Below are 25,964 nucleotides of genomic sequence, written 5' to 3' on the forward strand. Positions count from 1 at the left end.
ATGTGGAATTACTTTTTGTAGACCATTTAACAAGGAACAAAAAAGTACTGAACTATTTTTATCGCTCGATGATAACGTCACAAGTCACGACCAGTATTTGTTTACTTTTAGTGTTGAGTTATTTATACAGATTTTCAGTTGTAATAGCTATTCAGACCCTGGAAAAAGCTAAAAAACCATTTTATAGGTATTGTCTTATACAAAAGTGCAAAAACACTATTAGAAATATTCCCGATAAAGTGTTTTTTTGCAGGTCCAAGGGGACCACTCCCAAAGCATTCTCAATTTTTTTACAGTTAGTACTTAGTAAACCCTAAAACTACATTTTTCAATAATTGTGCCGTTGATTCTTGCAAATCGACGGACTGTGCGATTTTTTTTCAAAATCACAAGAATTTTCTTAGTTTTCCAAAATGCCACCAGAAATATAATAATAATAATAATTTATTGTCCAAAGAGACTATCTAGTCTAAATACAGGACAAACTTAAATATTGTTCAATAAAAGTCGCACAGAAATATAGAAAAATTAACAAAAATGTAACTAAAATAATAATGATAGATTTATAACTAAAGCGAGAGAAAATTGTTAACAGAGTTATACTTATAAGGAATTTTAAATTAGTGTTAAATATATCAACAGTATCGCATACCGAGTTATAATTATAACACATTCGATAAATTGGGGAATTTTGTAAGAGATTTGTTCTGCAATAGAGTAATTTAAAAGTTAGGAAATGCCTGGAGGAAGAACGAGGCACAGAGAAATTTAAATAATTGTGTAATGTGACACAATCAATTTCATTCCATAATAATTTGTACAAGAACGACACACTTATTCTTTACGTCTGCTACTTAAGGGTAAAAGATTGAATCTTTCTAGCAGTAGATTTTGTGGGTAGCCTCTTGTAGGGTAGTATCCATCACAGCGAAATGCTACATATTTTAAAAGACGACGTTGTATACGTTCTAGGCATTCTTCGTGTTTTTTAAATGCTGGATTCCATACTAGTACAGTAGTACACCATATTCAAGCTTGCTTCGTACAAATGTAGAAAAAAGTAGTATACTTAATAGTTGACAAATTTGCAAAATCTGAACCAATGCGTATAATAAAACCTAAGGTTTTAAAAGATTGCCTAACAATTGTATCAATGTGTAAGCTAAATGTTAGCATGTTATCGAACAGAACACCTAAATCCTTTGCTTGAGTCTCTTTTTAAGGGTGTATCTTGAATTTGATAATTGTATCGGATTATTTGAAATATTAAAAGGAACCACAAATGTTTTATTGTTTCTATAAAGCAATCGATTTCGGGTTAACCACCCATCATCAGGCTATGCTAAAAAATATCACATGAATTTGAAGTTGAACACAGGATTAAAATTATTACCGTCATTTGATATATATTTTTTGCTTATACATAACAATATATTCCGGGAGTTTTCGGCTAGGGGGACTAGGATTTTCGGATTCAGCGGTTCTTTTTACATAGAATACACTTGATTTCGTCGAGTGAAATGACAACAACCAGCCCAATCTGCCCAAACCGCAATTTGACTGGACTAAGTACTTATGAATATTGATACAATAAATGCGATAGCGTGGCATTTGACGTCACTTTCATTCGTCCAATAGTGATGTGTTTCGCAAATGTGAATTTCGTTCACTTATTTTGCTCATTTGAATTAACATTTTTTGCAATTAAAAACAAACTAAATAAGAAAGTAATGGTTTAGGTACAATGCCAGAACAATAAATATTCGCGGGAGATAGAATCAAGTAAATTTAAACCACATGCATATTCCCTATTCCAAAAAATCATAAACATTCACCTTTCCATTTGTCTAAACAAATGTTCCGGCCAGAATTGGAGATTAAAACAATTGGCTTATTAAAAACGTTTTCCTTATCAAAACCCCTGACCATTGAGTAATTATCTTTCACTCAACGCTCTGACGCCTGAACTACACTGATTTAAATAAAATGTGTTCGGGAGGAGAAAATGTCACTGCTGAAATTTATACCAGAGGAGGGCGTTGCAGAGATACTAATTGCACAAATACAGACAAGAACCGCATTATGGAGTTCCAAACTGGAATCTTATAGTAGGTATAAGTAAATAATACCGGGTGTCTAGTACAGGGCCGTAGCCAGAGGGGGCGGATCGTGCCGCCCTGGCAAACAAAATTTTCGCCCTGGCAGGAGAATAGCGATGGTGGTCTAAACAAGGATAAATTTTGCAATACTCTTGTGCAGATAAACCCCATTTGTTTAAAACATTCATTTTGTCTTTGTAAGTACCCTCCTCCTACAATCCACTCTTGAGGTATAAGGAATTATAACCGATCACGATAAGGGGTTAAAATATCTTAACCTTATGATATCCAATCCAAGCCATAATACACTTTTATTACTGCTGCATTGTCTGTTGTTGGTTGATAATTTGTTAAAAGCAATGAAATAATCAATTAATAACCTTGAACTTCAACTTGAACTTTTGAAAAAATTGCCCCCCCCCCCCTCCTCCCTAGTTAGCGCAACGTAAACACCACTTTTTTAATTCGCCCTGTCTATAACAATCAAGGCCCTGATAGCAACAAATCGCTGGCTAGGGCCCTGGTCTAGTGACATTCAAAAATGCACTGTTTTAAATTGGATCCATTTTATAAACCAAAAATTCTTCTCATCTAATATTCAGCGCTTCATAGACTACTATGAAACACTATTCTCGACGTCACGATCGCCGCTCCCACTCTGAACAGCCCTTTAGATCATATACAGTGCGATATTTATTAAGAAGTAGACATAGAAAGTTACGTGTATTGTTTTTCCCTATGTCTACTTTTATAAGATAAAAATATGTTCTGGAAGGGTGCCTATTTATACAGTAACAGTTAAGCTTGTTTCACAATTGACGCAAACGTAAACGCCAACGGAAACGCAAACGGTAACGTGAACATGAACAAATTCGCAGTCTCACAATTAACGTTACGCTCCTGGAGTGTTAAGTTTTGTCACGGAATATTTTGTTTATTAAAATGTGTTCTGTGGTAGTCACAGACTATTCTATTCAATTCAACAAACGGATAATCATGCAATACTTCGTACAAAAATAGTTAAGTTTGGTCTTTAAAGGTTATGTGGCTGGATCGCAAGCGCGCGCATGTTTAAAACGCCAACGGGAACGGGAAAGATAAAAGTTGACCAACTGTCGCGTTTGTTTCACGTTTTCACGTTCCCGTTGCGTTATATGTGAATGGAAATAGTAAATATTCATGTTTTAATTAAATGCTCACGTTCACGTTCGCGTTAGCGTTCACGTTGGCGTCAATTGTGAGACAGGCTTTAAACTACGTTCAGTCCACAACTTACAGTTCATATTAAAAAATGTGATTTTAAACCAAATAGGCAGTAAGGCAGTAGCATTAAATGACCTACGTTGTTCGGTTCTTACTTCGGCACCCACTTCAAACTAAATTCCATTTTAACACAAACTATACCTACATAAAAGAACAAAGTTGATTATACTTTGATTAAATAAACTGTAAAAAAATATATACAACTGTTCTACTTCACTCAACGGTCCATTTGAGCAATATTTTAGCTATCTGCACTGTTTCGTCCGTTGTAGGGAATGCAATCCTGCAGCAAAATCTCAATCCCGGTATTTGCCGGATCGTTAGCTGTTAATCCCGCAGAATCGCGGTATTTGCGGGATCTCGCAAAATTTTAAATAAATTGAATAACTTTCACTCAACGGTAATGAGTAGCGTATTGGATCATTTGGTAGATAGGAGCAGTTAATCTGTGATAGTAGGTATACCTCGTATAATGATGGATGCTTTCAACAAATGATCTATTCAATGTAAATCCCTACACATTTTTTACGTGTACATCTGGAGAATATTGTTTTTGTGAAATGAATGTCTTTTCTTCACAAACAATTTACTTAGTTTTCTGTGGTATTGCAGGGGACCGGTGCACTCTACAATCTTCAAACAGTAAAGGGGTATGTAGAGTACTATCTTTGTGTATACCAGCTAGGGAAAAACTGAAAAAAGGCATTTCTCCGGATCTATGTGGATTTAAAGGTGTTTTCCCTGTCGTTTGCTGTGAGGAGGTATCTACGACCTCCAACCCAGAGTCAAGAATAGCCACAGAGCCGGCGTATGAAGGATACGGAGCGACGAGTAGAAAAAGTAAGTATAGTGGCGTGATCACCTTGATCCAGTAAGGACAATATACCTATTTTATAGAATGTTGGGAATATCAGAAATATGTTTATGAAAAAGAACTCGTGAATTATTCTGAAGTAACCAGCGATACATGTGCCCTGGTAGCCATTCCAAACATCGTCGGTGGAACTGAAGCTCTTACGAGAGAATTTCCGCATATGGTATTTAGGCGAAAAGAAATATTTTACGTAAAGTCTATTTCAATTTTAGGCGCTAATAGGATTTGATAATAAAGGTAAACCGTCCTGGGAATGTGGTGGCAGTCTTATAAGTGACGAATTTGTATTGACAGCTGCCCACTGCATGTATCAGAGTTCACTGTAAGTTACTCGATGAAATAATGTATTCAATTACTAATGTGGTAGGTATACAGGGTGTCCCAAATTTAAAGGTCCACCGAGTAATAGCAGGTACAGTACCTACCTACCTATAAGCATTGATACATTTTTAGATAAACATACGTCCAATCTTGCTTCGTTTTCAAGCTATGGCAGCTTGAAAGTAAACAAAGTACCATTATATTGTTTTCAGTTACAAAATAAAGGTAAAAGTCATATCAAAAAATTTTTATTTTTTTTATACGTACGTCAAATGTGGACATTTCGCTGATCACATTCACACAGCGAAGTATCGTTTCGTTGCTAAGGACAGAGAAGCGGAAAACAGGCAGAGACATTTTACTTCTCTGTCTCTTTTGATTTCTATGCCTGTGATGTTGACTAGCCGTTTATATACAAGAAATTCCAGCATAGTTACTAATAAAAAAAATTTAGTGTTTACCACGGACGACAAACTCGCTTCTCGTTCTTGATAAACAATATACTATATTTCACAATCCGTCCACAACCCGTACGAAGACAAACTGTGGTACGTTGATTAACATCATTAGCAATTGATAGATATTACTCAGCAACGATTTCGTCACAGGCGACCCTAATTATGTCTTACAATTGATAACTAGAAAACGAAACAAGATCGGGCGTATGTTTACCTAACAATCTATGCTTATACCTACTGTATTTGCTATTACAGCATGTACCTTTTAATTTGGACCCCCTGTATAATAATTATTTACGATATAAGTGCGATGAGGGCTTTATTAAACCATTCAAGATACGACGTCAAATTAGAGTTAGTATCATGCTTAAAGAAAACCAGAACAGATACCGTTGTGAGATTTTCATCAACATCAACTTTATTTGTATGGCTCGTAAAAAGGTACATACTGTATTGAGTAGCATTTTTTAGCGCATTTGTGCAAACTTATTTGTAAAAATGTAGCTTTTAATCGCAGTTTGGCTGGCTGGCTGGCAGTAAATGCGAGCCCGTAGAAGAACGCTTTTAAAAAGACGAGGAGTGTACGTGTACCTATCGGGGCCATGTAATTAACAACTTTAGGGATGGGGCTACAAGATGTGGTGTTGGCGAGATCTGGGCGCCATCCCCAAGGGTATTATACTAACTTGGAGATTGGACGATGTGCGGCACATAAAAAAAGTTGCAAACTGTTGGCCAGTGCCAGGAAGTTTCTTTTGTTTTCCCTTTCAAGTAATGAGTTGTCGCCTCAGGCAATTTGGTTGCCTATCCTATTAATCGGCGTTCTAACTATTGGGAAAGTACGTTTTGTTTCACGGGGGTATAGTTAAAGCAACATAACGGACATATAATTGCTTCTGGAATGGCATTTAAGGTTTTAAATAGTATTAGTAGATAGGGGGCCACCTATGCGAGACAGTCACGTGACACTCCAGACGTGAGGTTCAAGCGCGGTCTAAACACTGATGGTCATCGTGGTTGTTGTCTAAACTACAGGTCTCTTTAAAAAACGGGCCTGTTAAAAAACAGAACTGTTAAATCAGAAACAGGTCTATTCATCAGAAACAGACCTGTTTTTATTTAACCGATCTGTTTCTGTAAAACTGACCTGTTCCTGATGAACAGACCTGTTTCTGATCATCAAACCTGTTTCTGATGAACAGACCTGTGTTTTTAACAGATATGTAGCTTACCCAACAACCACGATGACGTTCAGTAAGTTTAGACCACGCAGAACCTCACGTCTGGAGTGTCACGTGACTGTCTCGCATAAGTGGCTTCCTATCTACTGAGATCAAAACTATTAAGCTGAAGGGTTTAAGAACAGACGAGGTCGATAACCTTTTATCAAAAAGTGAACGACCTTTAAATAGAAAAGGTCATTCTCATGGACAATAAGGTTAATGACCCATCTACAGTTAACAACCTTTAACGCCCAATGACCTTCACAGCTCAAGGTCATATTTAGAAACGGCTATACCATACTACTAATATTTCAGGATAAGAACATAAGTACACAAATGATAAAAATTGTAAGAAACTTAACTCATTTCAGTAAATCCTTATTAGGTACCTACACATATTTGACTTTTTTCAGGGGTGAACCTAAATATGTTAGACTTGGCGATGTGAAACTATTTTCGAATAGTGGTGATGAAAACGTACAAGATTTTACTATATCGCAGTTGATTAGACATCCAGATTTTAAACCTCCCTCAAATTACCATGACATCGGATTAGTAAAGTTGAATAGAAAAGTAAATTTAAATTCGTATGCAAGGCCGGCATGTTTGCATACAAACTTCGAAATTCCAGTAAAGAAAGCAGTTGCGGCAGGATGGGGTAAAGTTGGATTTACGGACGGTGGTAGTGACGACCTACTTAAAGTGACGTTGGAATTTTTTACACATGCCGAATGTAATCGTACATATAGGGCAAATATAGGTATGAGATTAAGGAAGGGAATTGACGATTCTTCACAAGTTTGTACCGGGCACCATGAACTATCCAGAGACACTTGCCAGGTAAAATCAAGTAGGCTTCACCTTGCCTATATTTTATTTATTTGTAGGGAGATTCTGGTGGACCTCTTCTAATCATTAATTCAGATCCAAATGTTCGCTGTATGTATTCGATAGTTGGTATTACGTCGTTCGGAAGAGGGTGTGGAGCTATCGGCATTCCCGGTGTGTATACGAGAGTATCGAATTACGTTGGATGGATAGAACAAAATGTATGGTCGTAGTACTACAAAACAATCGACCTTCAAACGAGTTGTCTCTGCTGTGTTGGCGAGCAGTTCTTAAGTGACATAATTCATCTTTCATTTTAAATATAAATACGGACCACAGTTTATGTAATGATTTTTTCTAAGCTATGAATTTGACAATTAAAGTACAATTAATTTGTACTTAATGTGCATAAGTAATTGATTTACCCATTTACACGCCCATGTACATTTTAAACGTGTAAATAAAACCATAATAAGCTTATTACTTATTGTCTAGGCGATCCTTTCAAGCTCTTACTGCTATGGAGCGTACTTTTCGTATTTGTCCGCTTTTAAATAGGTACTGGTTTTCAAAAGGAAATTGCGTTGGGGCTCTTTAAAATCTGAAACGGACTTTTCACTTCTTTATATAATTTAGCGTGCTACAGACAGTTGACAATTTTTGTATAAAATGTACGGTAGATTAATAAATGTTAAATTATTATTATTATTAAACGGTTAATGCATAGGTTTTATCTAGGGTTTTATAGTCCTCTGCATTTAAAACTGGAGCCAAAACAACATTATTTTATCCAACCTAATTTTTCACATTTTGAATGTAAACTTCCTGTCAGTGGAATGCTTTGCTTTAAAAACTTTCTACGCACTACGTCTACCTTGTAATGGAATCGAATTTGCCTGCTTAAATTCGATTTAAATATTCCCAAAGCCGCCCCTGGCCATAATTTACAATAAAAGTGCCAAACACAACGCTATAAGAGCGGGAAGTTAATGATCCATATCGATTCGACGAGTCGGAGCGCGTCGATATTAACAATTTTCGTCTACGATTTGCTTAAAGCGGAAATTTGGCCAGAGGTATTTGTGCTTTTATTGAGGTTAGTCGTAATTTGGTGTTTCGAATAGTTACTGTGACTGTTTCGATTGCAATTACTCTGGTGACGTATTCTTTATCTTTACATTTATCGCATCCATCTAGTAATTATATAATCGTGTTAGATTATTAGCCAAATTAACGACATTCCAATACAGCATAGGCATTGTCATTTATAGCGCATTACAAGTACAAATTGCTCTTAAATAATTATGCTGATCATACTTTGAATTAAATGCAAGATTTCATTATGTTTTTTAGGTGAATATGTTGTTTTTCAATTTACAGTATCCCCTTGTTTCTAGTGCTGGTTTTACCTGCCAACCCGCAATATTAATTTCTGACCGATTTACGTGTTTTTATTTATATTTACATACAGTATGTTCTCTTAGGGATGATAGTCAATACGAGTATGCAGAATTAAACGATGTAATAAATATTATAGCGATTCGTAGATGGTGCTGTATTTGGAAACATCGATGCAACATTCTTAATTTATAATTTAATTTTTTGCAGAACATTTCCTTTCTGTTGCATGAATATGTTACTGTTTATTTACAGGTTGCTTCATCTGGAAGCGAGTGACGTGTTAGGTCGTTGATTGTTACATACTGCACTTGGCATTGAGGATTAATTATTTTATACTATTTTTTTTTGTATAGGTGGGGAAATGCTCTTTATGCACACTCTAGAAGGAAGTTCCAGAGTAGTGTGGGGCTCTCCCATTTGCTAGGTATACCCACTAAAACCCCACCTAAGGCTTCGGCTGCTGAGGCCATTTGCCTATCACCCATTTTTATTACTTTTCTTTGAAGAGTTTTTACACAGATATAGACAAGTACGACGAACAAGAACTAAGCAACATACATACATACTAATATCACAGAATATCACATTGCATTCGAAATTCTAATGCCTCGCATATCACAGATTATCACAGATCATTTAAAATTCCAATGCTTCGCATGAATCCCAACACTCCTCGACAGCGATCCTGACTAGAAAAATTTGTTTCCCATATCTCACTAATTTTAAATAGGTCACGCTCATTTTGGTAGGTTATACAAACACAAAGTATGTGCTCTGGTATTTTATACTAATGTTTTGCTATGACATGTTCCTTTGTTTTGTTGTAATATAATGCTTAACGTTACGCTCCTTCTATGTATTTGAATCGGGTAATTATGTAATTATGATTATTAATATTTGGCAGGGTGACTTGTTTCGAATATGTATTGTGCTATTTTGATACTGATATTTAATCTCTCTTTGGCGTAGCAGAGGGTGTCCAATATCCAAACTTATGTGAATTTATTTGTAATGTTTTAATGCTTGTTTTTTTATGTTATGTTTGTCAAATATTAATTCTTTAGGAATTCTAGTGGAGTCTATGATTCAACATTATATTAATTTACTTGACAACCATCATAATATGCATTCAGGTTATTACAGACAATTAATTTTGCTATTGTCTTATGCACGTATTGATGTGTTGATGTGCGGAAAACCGTTGAAATCCAGATTATCTAGGTAATCTGCAAATTAGCTAGTTAAGTCCTTTAAAGTGCGAAAAATGCTTTTGGTTCGAAGATTACCTAGTTATTCTGCAGATGCACTAGATAATCTACAGGTTAACAACCAAGTATGCGTTGATCTGAAAAAAATTGTTCTTTGCTTTAAATAAATCATGAGAGTTAATTGCTAAAATTACATTTAATTTGGGATACTCATCAGTAAAATCAACTCAGTAGTAGCATTTTACTTTAAACCTTGACTCAAATTATGTTGCCGATCTGCCAAACAAATGTGGGTTCAACTAAAATGGCCCTAATAATATTATCCAATTATATTAAATGAATGTGTTGGGAAGTCCAAGGTCTTGTGCGAGAGTTAGCAGCGTCTTTGTGCGTTGATTGGTATCCACCTTGTATTAAATTACATATATGAACATATTCCGTAGCAACTTTTTGCAACCTTTTGAACTTTATAAGTGTGCAATCCATTTAACATACGTTTTTTATATTTTTCTGAACGGCAGCCAGTAGGTTATGGTGCGCATGGTATTTTTTGAAAATTGCAAGTTTATCTACCAAGGTTACAATTATTGTTGTTTTATGACTTTTGGATTTCCAGGTTGAAATTTTTACCCTGACATCATTGGAGAAGAACGCAAGGTCGCCGCTATGAATTATATTTCTAACCCAGAAATATATTACGTATTGCAAATCTTAAGTGCTGTAAACACAACAGCTAGGAAGTATGATGATGTTTAGTGTTGCGTTTTTGCTACTGAATTTGATATTCTTGCACTATGGAGTGTCTCAACTTGATGTAGGTAAGTTATACCACTTTCTATCTAAAACGTAGCTGAGAAGGAATTTTATTAGCGCAGATGGTAATTGCCCAATTGAAACACATTTTTGGCTACTTTTACCAAAGAGTTATTATGTACGCGTCTACCTATCTACGTAAATTAGGAGATCCTCACTTGGATCTACTAACTTGTTATTAACATAATACATCGAATATAATTACGTGATGATTATCAAGAAAAGTATATGTAGAGTTTAGAGCGAGGAAGCCATGCGTAAATCTGCTGGTTAGCAACCGGTTTGTATTAGTTCTTATAATTTATTCCTATATTATATTAGCATAATTAAATGTCTGTGAAGTTGGCCTGGATAAAATAGCCCGGCAGCATCGCACCATGCTAGATCGTTAGTGCTTTGTTAGTGCTCGTTAGTGCCTCACAAGTTAACATAAGGGCTCAAACCGTTCTCTCAAAATAAAATTTTTTTTTGTTCGGGCCAACTTCACGTTTGCCCGGACAATGACTCCAATTTGCATCAAATTTTGTAAATCGTTAGTGCTTGGTTAGTGCTTGTTGGTGCTTCATAATTTAACGTTAGGACCCGAACAGTTTTCTCAGAATAAATTTTTTGATTCGAGCGAACTTCACGTTTTCCCGGACAATGACTCCAATTTGCATCAAATTTTATAAATCGTTAGTGCTTCGTTAGTGCTTTAGAATTCAACGTTAGAACCCAAACCGCTTTCTTAAAATACATTTTCCTGTTGGGGACAAACTTCATTTTTGACGTAGCTCTTTTCACATTGACATGCAGCGCGATTCATCTATACGTACCGTCACCGTTCCGTTACCGCACCGTCAACGAAACGTAAAATATTCTTGTTTACAAATTGTGACGGGCCGGACGGTGACGTAACTGTGTAGTCTATAGCTACTATATATACCACAACTGACTCGTCCGCCATTTTGGAGCCCACTGACAATTGACGCTTGCAAAACACGTGCTTCTCATGACAGTAAGTTACCTTGGCAACATAACACAACATAACGATCAAACAATACAGCGTAATATCTTACAGACTGTCAGTGGGCTCCAAAATGGCGGACGAGTCTGCTTTCTTAATCAAGTGCTGTAGTGCAGCCTGAATATGTCTATAGCCTTAGACTAGAAAAGAGAGAGGACAGGTAATACTTTCAATAAAACTGTGACCATTTGTCACCAAGACATGCCTGCCAGTGTCGTAACATACAAACAGCATTGTTGGGTGATAAGAATTATTCCTTTTATAGGACGAAGACGAATGTATATAAAATTAATTAAAACAGCAGTAGAATTAATTATTTTGCTAATTGTAATAGTTGAGAATTATATATTCAAAATAATTCAAATTGGCCAATAGAAAGCCTTTAGAACGACGCGGTACACTCCGTGCTCCGAGAAAGTTCCATTAAGTGATTTCAAATGATGAAAACTATTAACAACATATTTTGCTACATATCATGTAAGGCAAGTACTGAATAAAAACGCAAAACGTAAAAATTATGAAAAAGACGGTTTGCTCTAAAATTTACCAAACAAATTTTTGCCTTTGAAACGAAATTCCGGCGCTATGGCAATGGACTGCAAGACATTAGGACGCGGACATAGGACCGCAAGACAGTAGACCGCAAAGGGAATAGACCGCAAACGATAGGCCGTGGACATTAGGACGCAGACATTGAGACGCGGACAACGGGACGCGGATATTAGGACGCAGACATTGGGACGTGGACATTGAGACGTATTTTGCAAGCGTCAATTGTCGGTGGGCTCCAAAATGGCGGACGAGTCAGTTGTGGTATATACATATAGTAGCTATAGACTATACAGTTACGTCACCGTCCGGCCCGTCAAAATTTGTAAACGAGATAATTTTACGTTTCGTTGACGGTGCGGTAACGGAACGGTGACCGTACGTATAGATGAATCGCGCTGCATGCCAATGTGAAAAGAGCTACGTCAAAAATGAAGTTTGTCCCCAACAGGAAAATGTATTTTAAGAAAGCGGTTTGGGATCTAACGTTGAATTCTAAAGCACTAACGAAGCACTAACGATTTATAAAATTTGATGCAAATTGGAGTCATTGTCCGGGAAAACGTGAAGTTGACTCGAATCAATAAAAAATTTATTCTGAGAAAACTGTTCGGGTCCTAACGTTAAATTATGAAGCACCAACAAGCACTGACCAAGCACTAACGATTTACAAAATTTGATGCAAATTGGAGTCATTGTCCGGGCAAACGTGAAGTTAGCCCGAACAAATAAAAAAGGTATTATGAGAAAACGGTTGAGTCCTAACGTTGAATTATGAAGCACTAATAAGCACTAACAAAGCACTAACGATCTACAAAATTTGATGCAAATTGGAGTCATTGTCCGGGCAAACGTGAAGTTGGCCCGAACAAAAAAAATTTTTATTTTGAGAAAACGGTTTGAGCCCTTATGTTAACTTGTGAGGCACTAACGAGCACTAACAAAGCACTAACGATCTAGCATGATGCGATGTTGCCGGGCTGTTTTATCCAGGTCAACTTCACAGACATCATAATTAATTGTATTTAAATACCTTTTGTAATTAGCTTACATTGAGAAGGATATCTTCCGTTTTTGTACAAAGAAACACCTTCACCAGTACCAAATTTTCACCTTAATACGAACATTAGAGACTGGCAAAGACATACCAATTACCAACTAGTACGACATATTAACTAAACTGTGCTAGTACCTACTGATAGCGGTGATTTGATGCCATATAGTTAGAACATATTCAATTATTAAACAAATGTTATTAGTGTTAATTAATTATATTATAAAATTAGTGTGAATATTAGTACTGTGGCGATCCATGGGTGGATCTGGAACAGTTGAGTTTAGTTTACATAGTGATGATCAAAAAATGTCAATCAATTATTAAACAAATATTATTAGTGTTAATTAATTATATTATAAAATTAGTGTGAATATTATCCAGGTAACAACCGCTGGAATAGTGACCACACTACAATTTTGTAGTGATACGATAGTCGTAGGGTTCTTATTGAGTTTATTGTGTAGCTGCTTTTGGTATGGGATGCTTATAAATTTTACAGGAAGAAATGTTGTAGACTTGTAGACGATGAATGGCAAGTGTTACTTACCAGTTACCTACAGTATCTATTTGGACGTACATATTAGAACTAAACATTATATGAAGTGGTGCACAAATCGACGGAACACTAATCAAAGCATGCGCGATGACGTCACTACACGCGAGAAAAGCAATCAAGCAATCCGTATAACTTCCGTTGCACGTCATCATTTTCTATGACGTAATTACTATGCCAAATCTAGTTTTGAGCGATTTAGGTTATGTCACTTGTCAACAAAATAGTGTATTGTTTGTTTACATGAAATAACATTGAAATAAAAGACTAAGGAAGGATAAGATTACATACATATCACGTACGCTTATTAAGATCCAATTAGGCTACTCAATATGGCCGACTTTGACAATTAATTCACATTTACCTACGGTAAAGTGAAACATAATGGTTAGCTGTAAATCGTGTAATATAACAAAGTCAAAAGCTACTGAAGAAACAAAAATTACATTTCATAGGTGGTAACCATGTTACCTGTATTTCTTAAAATTGTCTTCTTTCACGTTGCTTAATTTCATTCATTTTGCAGGTTGTGATACAGATCCATTGCCGTAGCAATAGTATGTAAAACAACATTGGCCCGTATGAATAAAAGCATTGACTAATAGGGTATTAGTCAATGATAAAAGTAAGCAAATGCTTATACTTGCAAAATTCAAAGTAAATACTCGTAAGTGCTCCTTCCCACTGGGTGAATTAGCAGCGCTTCTAAGCAGAAGGACAGTACGCAGTGCAGCGCTGCTAAACCATGCTAAACAGACCAGTATGAAGGGGCAGTTAAGAGTATTTACTTTGACTTTTGCAAGTATACCTAAGCATTTGCTTACTTTTATTCATACGGGCCATTGAAATACATCTACTTTTCAGATCTCCTTTAGACAATGAATGGCGAGATAGATGGATTTCTATTTATTTATTTATTTATTTATTATCCCTCTCTTAGTTTTGGGCCCTCAACAGGGCAATAAATAAATAAATAAATGGCGAGAAACATGGATTTCGTTTATAAGAAGTGATGAATCTTTCTGAAGTAAAATGTATGTAATTTCAATACTATGCGCCAAAAAATTTAAATATATTAAATGCGTGTACGCCACTGCGCGTATGAACAACCGCCATATTGAGAAGCCCAATAGGATCCTAGTTAATAATAATTAAACTCCTTTCTTAGTCTTTTATTTCAATAATTAGGAGAGAATACCAGTCACAGAGCACTTGATGCCGTTCTACAATCGTATGATTTAATATGAAAACAATACGATTATAGACCGGCATCGGGTGTTCTGGTGACCGGTATTCTCTTCTGGCGAACTCGAACACTATAGCATCCTTGGGTAAAACCTACTTACTAGGTTACTGAGCAAATACAATTTTATTTAAAAAAAAACAAATAGTGGCGGGAAACAAAATTCCTACAGTTGTAGGTACTCCTTCCGGTCGATAAATAACCAAAAATGTGATAAGACTCCAAAACTTCTAAATGTGAGATACATACCGGGTGGTGCACGGTAAGTAGGAACATAGGGATTTAACATGGGATATTAGTTTTATGCAATATCCTGCCCTCCTATACATTTTACAGAAAAAAAACTGTACAGTTTAAAGTTGTTCCGAATTAAAAAGTGCATACAAACCTGTTTAACATGTTTTATTAAGCTTTTGGTATACCCGCCAATTTAAAATAGTATATTATATTCCGCGGGACTGAAGTACTTTTAATCCCGAAGGTAAAGTTTATGGCCCGACCGAAGGGAGGGCCATAATTTACCTGAGGGATTAAGACCACTACTTCAGTCGCGAGGTATATACGATATTTTTCGTACTTCCGAAACTGAAACACTTAATATGTATGGGAGTTAGAGAACGCGTTCTTTCAAAAAATCGCTGCTTAACAAGTTACCATAGGAACGTTGCGTTGGTACGACAAACCCTATGCTATGGTGTATGTGTAGATCTGTGGCTATGGGAACAAAAATAATTTGGAAACTGTCATTGCTAGTGTCATAATTTTGGTGGTGAGTGACAAAGGTGTATTTGATATTGATAAAAAGCAGCCTAACTAGGTAATGAATTGATACCACCGAAATCCAAAAAACTATATGAGCAGCAGTACGATGCGTTTAAGAAGTAGTGCCGCATACAAAATGTGAAACAACCTACTGAAATGGCCTTGTTAGTAATTTCATCCTTCCGGGATTTTCGTCCAAATTTAATCCCGGAGGGACAAAAAGTGACACTTCAGTACTTGTCATAATGGAGTGAAGTTGTCACTTTAGTCTCGGAAGTACGAAAATAAATTTCTACATTTCTGTTATTAGTAGCAATAGCCATGACTTTTGTTGTTTTATGAATTGCTACTAATAACAGAAATGTTGAAATTTATTTTTAAATATACCAAAAGCTTAATAAAACATGCAAAAACAGTTTTGCATCCACCTTTTAAATCGGAACAACTTTAAACTCTACCGTTTTTTCTGTAAAATGTACAGGAGGACAGGATATTGCATAAAACTAATTTCCCATGTTAAATCCCTATGTTCCTACTTACCGTGCACCACCCGGTATGTAGATAGTCGATAAAGATTGACATTGTCAGCTCTATCATAATATAGTATTTTATAGGCGATCCGTGCTTTTTGGAATCTGCAAGTAGTAATGGAGTATGCGACTTTTTGTCTGTTTGCACGCCAGCTAGAGAAGGTTTGTTAAAAGATATAAATCCACAACTATGTGGATTTAATGGTTCCGAGCCAATAGTTTGCTGCACGAGTTTACGTGCGGAAAATACACGATCATATGGCACCCTCTCATCGACTACGACGACAACAACAACAACAACAGCAGCAGCAGCAACCAGTACTACGACTCGATCGACGCCAACGACGCAACGCACAAGACCGACGTACACAGGATACGGAGCGAAGAGCAGAGAAAGTTTGTAAACATTTTCTATCTGAACGATCAAGAAATATCATTATTACAGAATGTGACGAATATCAGAAATATGTTTATGAAGAAGAGTTTTCTGGAGTGTTCGTGGGTAATCAGCAAACGGTATCTGTCGATAAATGTGCAATAATAGCTGTTAGTAACATCGTTGGCGGTGAAGATACTAAACCAAGAGAATTTCCTCATATGGTATTTCAGCTAGAGCTTTTTGTCAAATAACATCTGTTTACCTTTTAGGCACTCATAGGGTACCAAACAGCAAACAGCAAAATATATTATCAATGCGGAGGTTCTCTTATAAGTGAAGAGTTCGTTTTAACCGCCGCGCATTGCCATTATCATAAAAAGTTGTAAGTTTACCAATTGTTTTACTGAACATTCGCAGCCCATTATCAAAGCTAACGGTAGGCCGAAAATATAATAGGGCAATTTCGCACTTTTGTAAGGTATGAATACCAAGTACACGGTTATTCCAAAAGAATAGACAGTTTTGTACGGTTTTGTAGAAGAAGTATGGACGTTTGTTACAGCAACCTATAAAAATGTTCGATACATCAAGTCTGCATCTCGAACTGCCATGGATACGTATGGGACGTCGTTTTACTTGTTCTAAAATTTTACAAAGTGTGTCATTTTAAATGGCTTTTTTTTTAATATAATACAAATGCGGATGTAGGTAGTTAGGATTGCGGATAGTGCGTTAGCTAATTATAAACATTTATGTATGTGAATTGTTTAATGACCAAGTTTCGAAAAAATCCGTCAGTTCGTCCCATAGATTTTAAGTCATACATTCGCCAAAATTTAGGCCAAAATTTACGTTTATGTATTAATTTGGGGAAACGACAGACCTTATTTCCGAGATATTTAAGAGGTAACTCATATGCTGTCTAGACTTCAATAGTGGGTACCGACAAAGGGAAAGCGATAGGTCTCGATAGCAAAACTTCCACTACACGGATCTATGAAACGGAAAGGGCGAAGGGGGTACCAACCAACCACCAACCACTAAGAAAAAGTTATTAGTTTGGGCGAGACGCTGTTAATCAAAGGGTTAAAACTTTAGACGTGAATATCTTCGTAGCACAACATCGGTAGTGGGTACCCACAAAGGAAAAATCGTAAGTCTTGTTGAGACGCATCTATAGTGGTAACTCAACGTTCCAGTCAGATTATCCGTCGCTGAGATCTCTTAACACTCGAGAACGGAGCTATAGAAATGACTACTCACAATGGGAAAATCGTAGGTCTTTTCGAGAGGCAACGCCAACGGTACCTCTCCCGTTCCAATCGGATTATCCGTCACTGAGGTTTCTTATATCTCGAGAACGGAGCGCCGGAAGTGGGTAGATAAAAGGCAGCAGTATGGAGTTCCAAAAATGGGAAAAGTTAGTGACACCGCCCCAAACCTAGGCAGCGTTAAGGTATGATGGGGTAAGCCAAATGGTTCACTCTTCACTTTTTTTAAGAGTAATAACAGATCTGTATCAATACCTAGCGATCCAAGGGCAATTTCGGCACATGTTGGTTTGTGCACTCAGTACTTGTTGCAAAGCTACCTATCACTTTTCATGGCGCGCATTTATTTATTGATAGATTTTAAGGGATAGTAGCGTTCATTAAATTAGACGTCATTGTCAAGTCGGTAAATTTGTTTTCTTTTTCATGTATAATTGGGTGCTGTTTCTTTGGTAAACGCAGGAAATAACCTTATTACTATTCAGTGAAAAATTAAATTGTTGTGTTTTCATAAGAACAGTTCTTTCCGATGAGAGGAAAAAGAAAAGCAAACTCTTGAGAATGTCAAACTTTGGCGCCTATTACTAGGTCGAAAAATGACCCAATATTTTGACGTTTGAAGAAAGTTTTTGTATAATACTGTATTCATTTTAAGAAGGTAGCGGTAGAGTAGAAAGCATTATAGGGAAGTTTTGACCTTCACTGTGATTGGTTAAAACACGAGTCAATTTTGCGCTGAAACATAAAACGGCAGGACCCCTGTGTTTACTTGATCCATTTTGTAGTTTTTGTAGCCAACTTTCCCGCCAACAACGAACCGGTATATTCCGTATTTTATTTACTGCACACTGAGCCCATAACCTCTGATGTGATCATTTTATTGGGCGGCGAGGAAATAAAGATCAATATCACAACGACATACATGAAATAATTAAGTTCAAATAAAAAAAATTGTCACAATATGAATTCTTACTGTTAAAATCTTTGAATTATGTGATTGTTGAATTAAAATGTTTGTTGATAATTTTAATTAGGCGCTAGTGTATATACGTATCCTAATAGACAATACAGTAGTTCCTGAAACTTGCGCACAATCTGAGATACCAATTAAAATTATCAACAAACATTTTAACTTATGACTCATCAAAATATATTTTTGTACAACTGTCAAAAACACCTGTCATTTTCTGACGGATTTCGAAACGCGAAGTACTAAATTTTTAAACGGTTAATTAATAAGTAAGGTTTCTCTTGACAACGTGCGCGTAACCGTCAACAGTGAAAAAAAGTATTTCGCGCACGTGACAAAGTTGAACGTGAACAGCAAATTTAATTAACAATCGATTCAGTTGTAGAATAGTATATTGAAAAACAAGTGTTACAATGCGACCTATTGTAATACGACTATCTTGTGGCACGAGTGGCGACGCGAAGCGTAGCCACGAGTGTCCGCAAGATAGAAGTATTACAATAAAGCATTGTAACACGCGTTTTTCATACTATTTTTTCTATTTCGGTGCTTTAATTTAATTTAAAAAAATCATTATCAGGAACTATAGGGAACATTAGAACTAACATGTTTTATGTTGGGAACACTTTTTATGCCATTAAGTTTTAGGTTGGCAGCGTAGTAAGACTGACATTTTGAAGTTCAAACATGGAAGTACCCAACGAAGTACCTACTTGTACTAACTAGTAACTGCCAACTTAAGAGATGAGTTACCAAAAAAAAACGACTATAATCACTGTCTTTGTACAACTGTTTTCGGCCGAAAACAGTTGTACAAAATCATCATTGTGACACCGAAATAGAAAAAAAATATTGTATATAACGCTAGCGATTTGATTGATATTTTGACTCGGCTTCGCCTTGTGAAAATACCTTCAGTCTCAATGCGCGAAATTGAACTTCGCGCTCTTGTTTATAAATAACTATAATGTTTCACATAAAAACAACAAACATAATAAATAGGTAAATAAAATGAACTGCTATTAAAATGATACATTGTAAAATTTTGGAATAAAAAGTAAAACGGCGTTCCATACATACGCTCTACTCTGCTGTTTCAGCAGATATACGCGGTCTCCCGATTTCGTGATATGTCACGTGACGATGCTCTTCAATTAGTTTTCGTACAGCAGCGACATTTTCCGACACAACGACCGATTTTGGACGACCTTCGTTGAACGAGCAATTAATTTGCTGTACGGCAACGTGAAATATACATATGGTTGATATACAAATCTGTGTTAACACAACAAACACCACGCATCCTGACAGCACACGGTATGCTAGATTTCATAAGTTTTCCAAATATTGAATCAGGAATTTCTTTATTTTTTTGTGTATTTCAACCATAATATTATGCGTAGGTATTTGATGGAGTTGTACTGCAGATGTATTGTTCTTTTCGCAAAGACATTAAAAAACACAGGCAGTATATTTGACAAACAAAAGTTGCATCGATTTCTGGTCTAACCGGAAGAAATGTCGAAAGTTTCAATATGCGATCGGATAGATCGTGATGACACACACAACATTATATTCCGTGGCGGTCCCAGGATTTGGTAAAGGGAGGGGCCCAAACCCGAACTTTGTCCCAACACGGAAAAAAATAAAAGAAATCTCGCATAATGGAAAGATCGAAACAAAATTGATGAAAAAATGGACAATGGAGGGGGAGGCTGGGCCCCCCCCCCCCGGGACCGCCACTGATTATATTCGACCATTTTTTCGAATCTCGCCAAATAAAAGTGATATTGTGGTGACTCTCTTATCTCGAACACACTGTATATGAAAAAAGTATAAAAGAATTTAAAACAATATTTATGGAAAGGCAAAACGATAACCGATGCGTCAGCAATGAGACAAAAGTAAGTTACAGCAAATGTTATCCAATACTAGTGATGTGGATTGTAAAATAACGATTTGTAAGTTACTTAAAAAACGGTTATATTACGCGTAACTTACAAGATGGTCGGTTTTTCTATGTAATTTATGTCTTTTATGAAATTTACGTCTTACATTTTTTATTTAAAAAACCGTAATTTTTGTAAGTTACATAAATGTTATATTCTTAAAAAAACGCCACTCCATCTGAAGCATCCATCTATGCTAACGTTCCCAATTTTTTCCCCGGGTACCTATTTGAAACATTTTGATCGGTACTACCACAGACCATCAACGGTACTATCAACGTAAACGATTCACCGTTGAATCTAGTTTGGTTTAATGAGGATGATAATTGCATCTAAATCGCGATCTGGAACTTCTTCCTCCAAACGACGCGTGATGGCGAAATACCTACTGCTTGGGTATTTTATTTAATACACCAAAATATATAATTTAACAAGTGTTTTTGTTTTCAAACACTCACAATATTCAAAAAGGTTTATGGAATATTTAAAAAAACATAAAAAACATAAATGACGGGTAATTTTACAAAAATATTTGTAAATTACATAAAAAACATAAACAATTGCTAATTTTACACGTAATATTACGCACTTAAAAAAAAGTGTAATTTAACATCACTATGACCAATACAGTACAAAACTAAACGAAAAACATATATGACCTTAGTCGTGTACCATAGGTAAAAACGAGGGTAAAAATTTTCTATTTTTTTTAGAGTTACAATGAAACTTCTTCATTTAATTAATCTAGTTTCCAAATACGAAAAAGTCATAAAACCACAAACCTCTGTTGCCTAAAATAAGGACGATATACCGGGTGGTGCAGGGTAAGTAGGAACATAGGGATTTAACATGGGAAATTAGTTTTATGCAATATCCTGCCCTACATGTCCATGAACTTGGCAGGCCTACTACAGCAGACCATGGTTCTGCTTACTCATATCGTTAGTGTTCCGTTAGTGCACGTTAGTGCCGCTGAAGAAATCGTTAGTGCACAAAAGGAAACATACTATTTTTAAAAAATATTTGTGGGCCTGCTAACTTCATGCCAGCAGACCCATTTAAGAAAATCGATGCAATCTTTACACTAGTTAAACTAGCAGAGTTAGTGCTCGTTAGTGCCGCCAATATAAACGTTAGTGCTCAAACTGTACCAGCTCAAAACGTTGTAAAAAGGGGTCTGCTAATTTCATGAAGCAGACGCACATTTGTCAAATTGGCCCTGTCCTAATGCGAATTTGAAGCGGCTCGTTAGTGCTTCACATTCGAACGTTAGTGCTGCGAACGTTAGTGCTACAAGGGAGCCGTACCAAAAAGGTACCAAACCACCTCAAAATTAAACTTGACTTATTGGGACCTGCCAACTTCACGCCAGTAGAACAACGAACGAAATCCGTTTGATTTTCTACTTTAATCGACCGGTAAGTATTAGTGCTCGTTAGTGCCGCCAATATAAACGTTAGTGCTCAAAGTGTACCAGCTCAAAACGTTTTAAAAAGGGTCTGCTAATTTCATGCAGCAGACGCACATTTGTCAAATTGGCCCTGTCCTAATGCGAATTTGAAGCGGCTCGTTAGTGCTTCACATTCGAACGTTAGTGCTGCAAGGGATCCGCATCAAAAAGGTACCAAATCACCTCAAAATTAAACGTGGCTTATTGGGACCTGCCAACTTCACGCCGGTAGACCAACAAACGAAATCTGTTTGATTTTCTACTTTAATCGATCTATCAGTATTAGTGATCGTTAGTGTCGCAAAAAAAACGTTAGTGCTCAAAGCGCAAGAGCTCAAGCGTGAAATTGTGGGTTTGCTAAATTCATGCAGCACGCCCACATTTATTAAAGTGGTCCTGCCTTAATGCGAATCTGAAGCTTCTCGTTAGTGCTCGTTAGGACTTCACTTGTAAACGTCAGTGCTTTTAATGGATCCGTGTCGAAAAACTACCAAAGCATCTTAAAAATTAACTATAACTTATAGGTTCTGCTGACAACACAACAATTAGCAAAATTTGTTTCCAATTCAAAAAAAAGTCGAAGAGAATGAACGAAATGTATTTTGGAACTATTTTTAATTTTTTTAGCAGACCCCTGTTTACAACGTTTTGAGCTGTTACACTTTGAGCACTAACGTTTATATTGGCGGCACTAACGAGCACTAATACTTACCGGTCGATTAAAGTAGAAAATCAAACGGATTTCGTTCGTTGGTCTATTGGCGTGAAGTTGACAGGTCCCAATAAGTCAAGTTTATTTTGAGGTGGTTTGGTACCTTTTTGACGCGGCACTAACGTTCGCATGTGAAGCAGTAACGAGCATTAACGAGCCGCTTCAAATTCGCATTAGGACAGAGCCAATTTGACAAATGTGGGTCTGCTGCATGAAGTTAGCAGACCCCTTTTTATAACGTTTTGAGCTGTTACACTTTGAGCACTAACGTTTATATTGGCGGCACTAACGAGCACTAACGCTGCTAGTTGAACTAGTGTAAAGATTGAATCGATTTTCTCAAATGGGTCTGCTGGCATGAAGTTAGCAGGCCCACAAATATTTTTAAAAAATAGTAAGTTTCCTTTTGTGCACTAACGATTTCTTCAGCGGCACTAACGTGCACTAACGGAACACTAACGATATCAGTAAGCAGAACCATGGTCTGCTGTAGTAGGCCTGCCAAGTTCATGGCATCTGTCCTACTGTACATTTTACAGAAAAAACTGTAGTTTAATATGGTTCAAAATTAAAAGGTGCATACAAAACTGTTTTTACGTGTTTTATTAAGCTTTTGGTATACCCACAAATTTAACAATAAATTTCAACATTTCTGTTATTAGTAGCAAGAGCCATAACTGTTGTTGTTTTATGAATTGCTACCAATAACAAAAATGTTGAAATTTATTTTTAAATTTTCGGGTATACCAAAAGCTTAATAAAACATATAAATACTGTTTTGTATGCACCTTTTAATTGTGAACAACTTTAAACTCTACAACTCTACGACTCTACTCTGTATAATGTACAGGAGGGCAGGATATTGGAAATTGCATAAAACTAATTTCCCATGTTAAATCCCTATGATCCTACCACTCGGTATAAATATTCTTCCTTGAGCGAACTACGTCCACGTTTAAATTCAGTGTACCTATCAGCGATATAATATATCTACAGTGGCTGTAGATGGTGCTTCATCGCTAAATGTTGAATTGAGTTGTTTGATGTACTATTCTCTATTTAACGATACAAATAGCGCTCGCACGCCAAAACGTTCTGAGAACGTATAACCTCAAAAATGTCAAACTTTGCGATGACGCAGTCGGATCGCACCTAGCAATAACAGTATTACCAATTCTCATTGCATAAATAGCAACTCTCGATTTTCAATTTAACAAAAAAAACTCGATACCTCAAAAACCGTTTGTTTTAAGATTATGGTCCTCTATATCAAAATTAATGAAAACTGAGGCATCCCGTTCAAAGTAGCCAAGTGTGTGCCAACTCCTGGTATAACCGGAAGCCGTATTAAACTTAATTCATTGAATAATCCATATGTACAACATTTCAAAAACGTATTCGCATTAGTTTCCCAGATAATAATCTAATCGGCTCGTAGTTAGACACCCTGTATATTTGGAAATCTAATAAAACTTACATTTGTAGGGGTGAACCGAAATATATTCGACTTGGCGAACTGCAAATAGATACGAACTTAGATGACGCACAAGTACAAGATTTTATTATAGCACGATGGATAAATCATCCTAGATATAAACAACCTTCACATTACAACGATATAGCATTAGTAAAGTTAAGCAGAAAGGTTCGCCTGAACTCGTACGCAAGACCAGCTTGTCTGCATACAAGCTCGGACATACCAGTTCCAAAGGCTGTCGCGTCTGGTTGGGGTATAACTGAACATCTGTCTGACGAAACTAGTAATCGTTTACTAAAGGTAACATTGGAGTTTTTTTCAAATTTCGAATGTAATCGAACATATCGGGGTAATATTGGCGAGAAATTAAGAAGTGGCATCGTTGAATCGTCACAAGTATGTGCCGGACACCATTTAGAGGCCAAAGATACTTGCCAGGTAAAGTCATAGTCTCCTAACTTTTTGTTTATAATATTTCTATTGTTTGTAGGGAGATTCTGGTAGCCCACTTCAAATTGTTAATACAGATCCAAACATTTACTGTATGTACTCCGTGGTGGGGGTTACATCATTCGGAAAAGGGTGTGGCGTTATTAATATTCCAGGTGTATACACCAGAGTGTCACACTATATTGATTGGATAGAAGAATACGTGTGGCCCTAATGCCAGATGGAACTTGTACGAGTAAAATAATAAGATCTATAAAATAAGTATAACTGGAAACCCATATAATTACTATAAAATAAAGCGACTCTAAGGATATACTTAGTTGTTACCCCGCCACATCGTCTCCGTCAGCAACTCCCACTAGACACTAGAGGGACTGTTCGCTCTTGGTTGACCTGAGACAAGATACCCCGTACCCATAAAAGGCATGTGAGTTTGTGTAAGTCTGCTACACCTCAACAATGTGGCTGAGACTAACCGTTTGGACTCGAATTACTCCAGAAATGTCCACCTTTGTAGCCCATTCGGATTCCAAAGTCCTCGGCAAAAAGTATGTGCAACGCGCTTCAAGTGCCCCCACCACCAGAATACCCACCACCACGAGAAGCTAGTATGGAGCTGGGCGCTTTGCATAATGTTTTGTTGTTTATTCTGTCTGTGTGAATAATTCAATCGTTCAATGTGTGCAAAATAAATCGTATTAAAACCTTAGACCATACAGTACATGAACTCCTATCTGCATTAGACTAGGCGCACACTTGCGATTTTCTGTCGCGCGATTGTTTAGTCGCAAAGATAAAACACTCATTTTTTAAACGAAGATAAATGCTCTTGGATTAGAAAATCGCGGAGATTGAAATAATAATAATAATAATACTTATTTATTTGCAAAATGTACATAATAACATAAGCACAGGAAGCAACATAACGTCAAATACAGGATAAAAAGATGCAACATGCCTTATTTACCTAACAACGCTTCTTCTGTCGTTAAAAAATCGTATGTGCGTGTACAGTACAGGCAAACAGTTCTAGGAACCTACCGGCGACCGCGATTTTTATGTCGCGCGACAGAAAATCGTAAGTGTACGTCTTGCCTTAAGTCATATGCTTTCAATAC

General features: G+C 36.5%; 2 protein-coding genes across 2 annotated transcripts; both read left to right on the plus strand.

Moving 5' to 3' along the window:
- Positions 1-3,907: 3,907 nt before the first annotated feature.
- LOC116163327 (serine protease snake-like) lies at positions 3,908-7,546 on the plus strand. Its single transcript, XM_031477212.1, has 5 exons — positions 3,908-4,202; positions 4,260-4,399; positions 4,449-4,558; positions 6,652-7,078; positions 7,126-7,546. The coding sequence occupies exons 1-5, from the start codon at positions 3,923-3,925 to the stop codon at positions 7,297-7,299; spliced, it is 1,131 nt and encodes a 376-aa protein (XP_031333072.1). The 5' UTR covers positions 3,908-3,922; the 3' UTR covers positions 7,300-7,546.
- Positions 7,547-10,304: 2,758 nt separating this feature from the next.
- LOC116163326 (serine protease snake-like) lies at positions 10,305-25,555 on the plus strand. Its single transcript, XM_031477211.1, has 6 exons — positions 10,305-10,493; positions 16,273-16,584; positions 16,634-16,788; positions 16,837-16,949; positions 24,405-24,834; positions 24,887-25,555. The coding sequence occupies exons 1-6, from the start codon at positions 10,418-10,420 to the stop codon at positions 25,058-25,060; spliced, it is 1,260 nt and encodes a 419-aa protein (XP_031333071.1). The 5' UTR covers positions 10,305-10,417; the 3' UTR covers positions 25,061-25,555.
- The last annotated feature ends 409 nt before the right edge of the window (positions 25,556-25,964 follow it).

Source organism: Photinus pyralis, unplaced genomic scaffold (genome assembly GCF_008802855.1).
Source record: "Photinus pyralis isolate 1611_PpyrPB1 unplaced genomic scaffold, Ppyr1.3 Ppyr1.4_LG2, whole genome shotgun sequence".
Taxonomy (NCBI): domain Eukaryota; kingdom Metazoa; phylum Arthropoda; class Insecta; order Coleoptera; family Lampyridae; genus Photinus; species Photinus pyralis.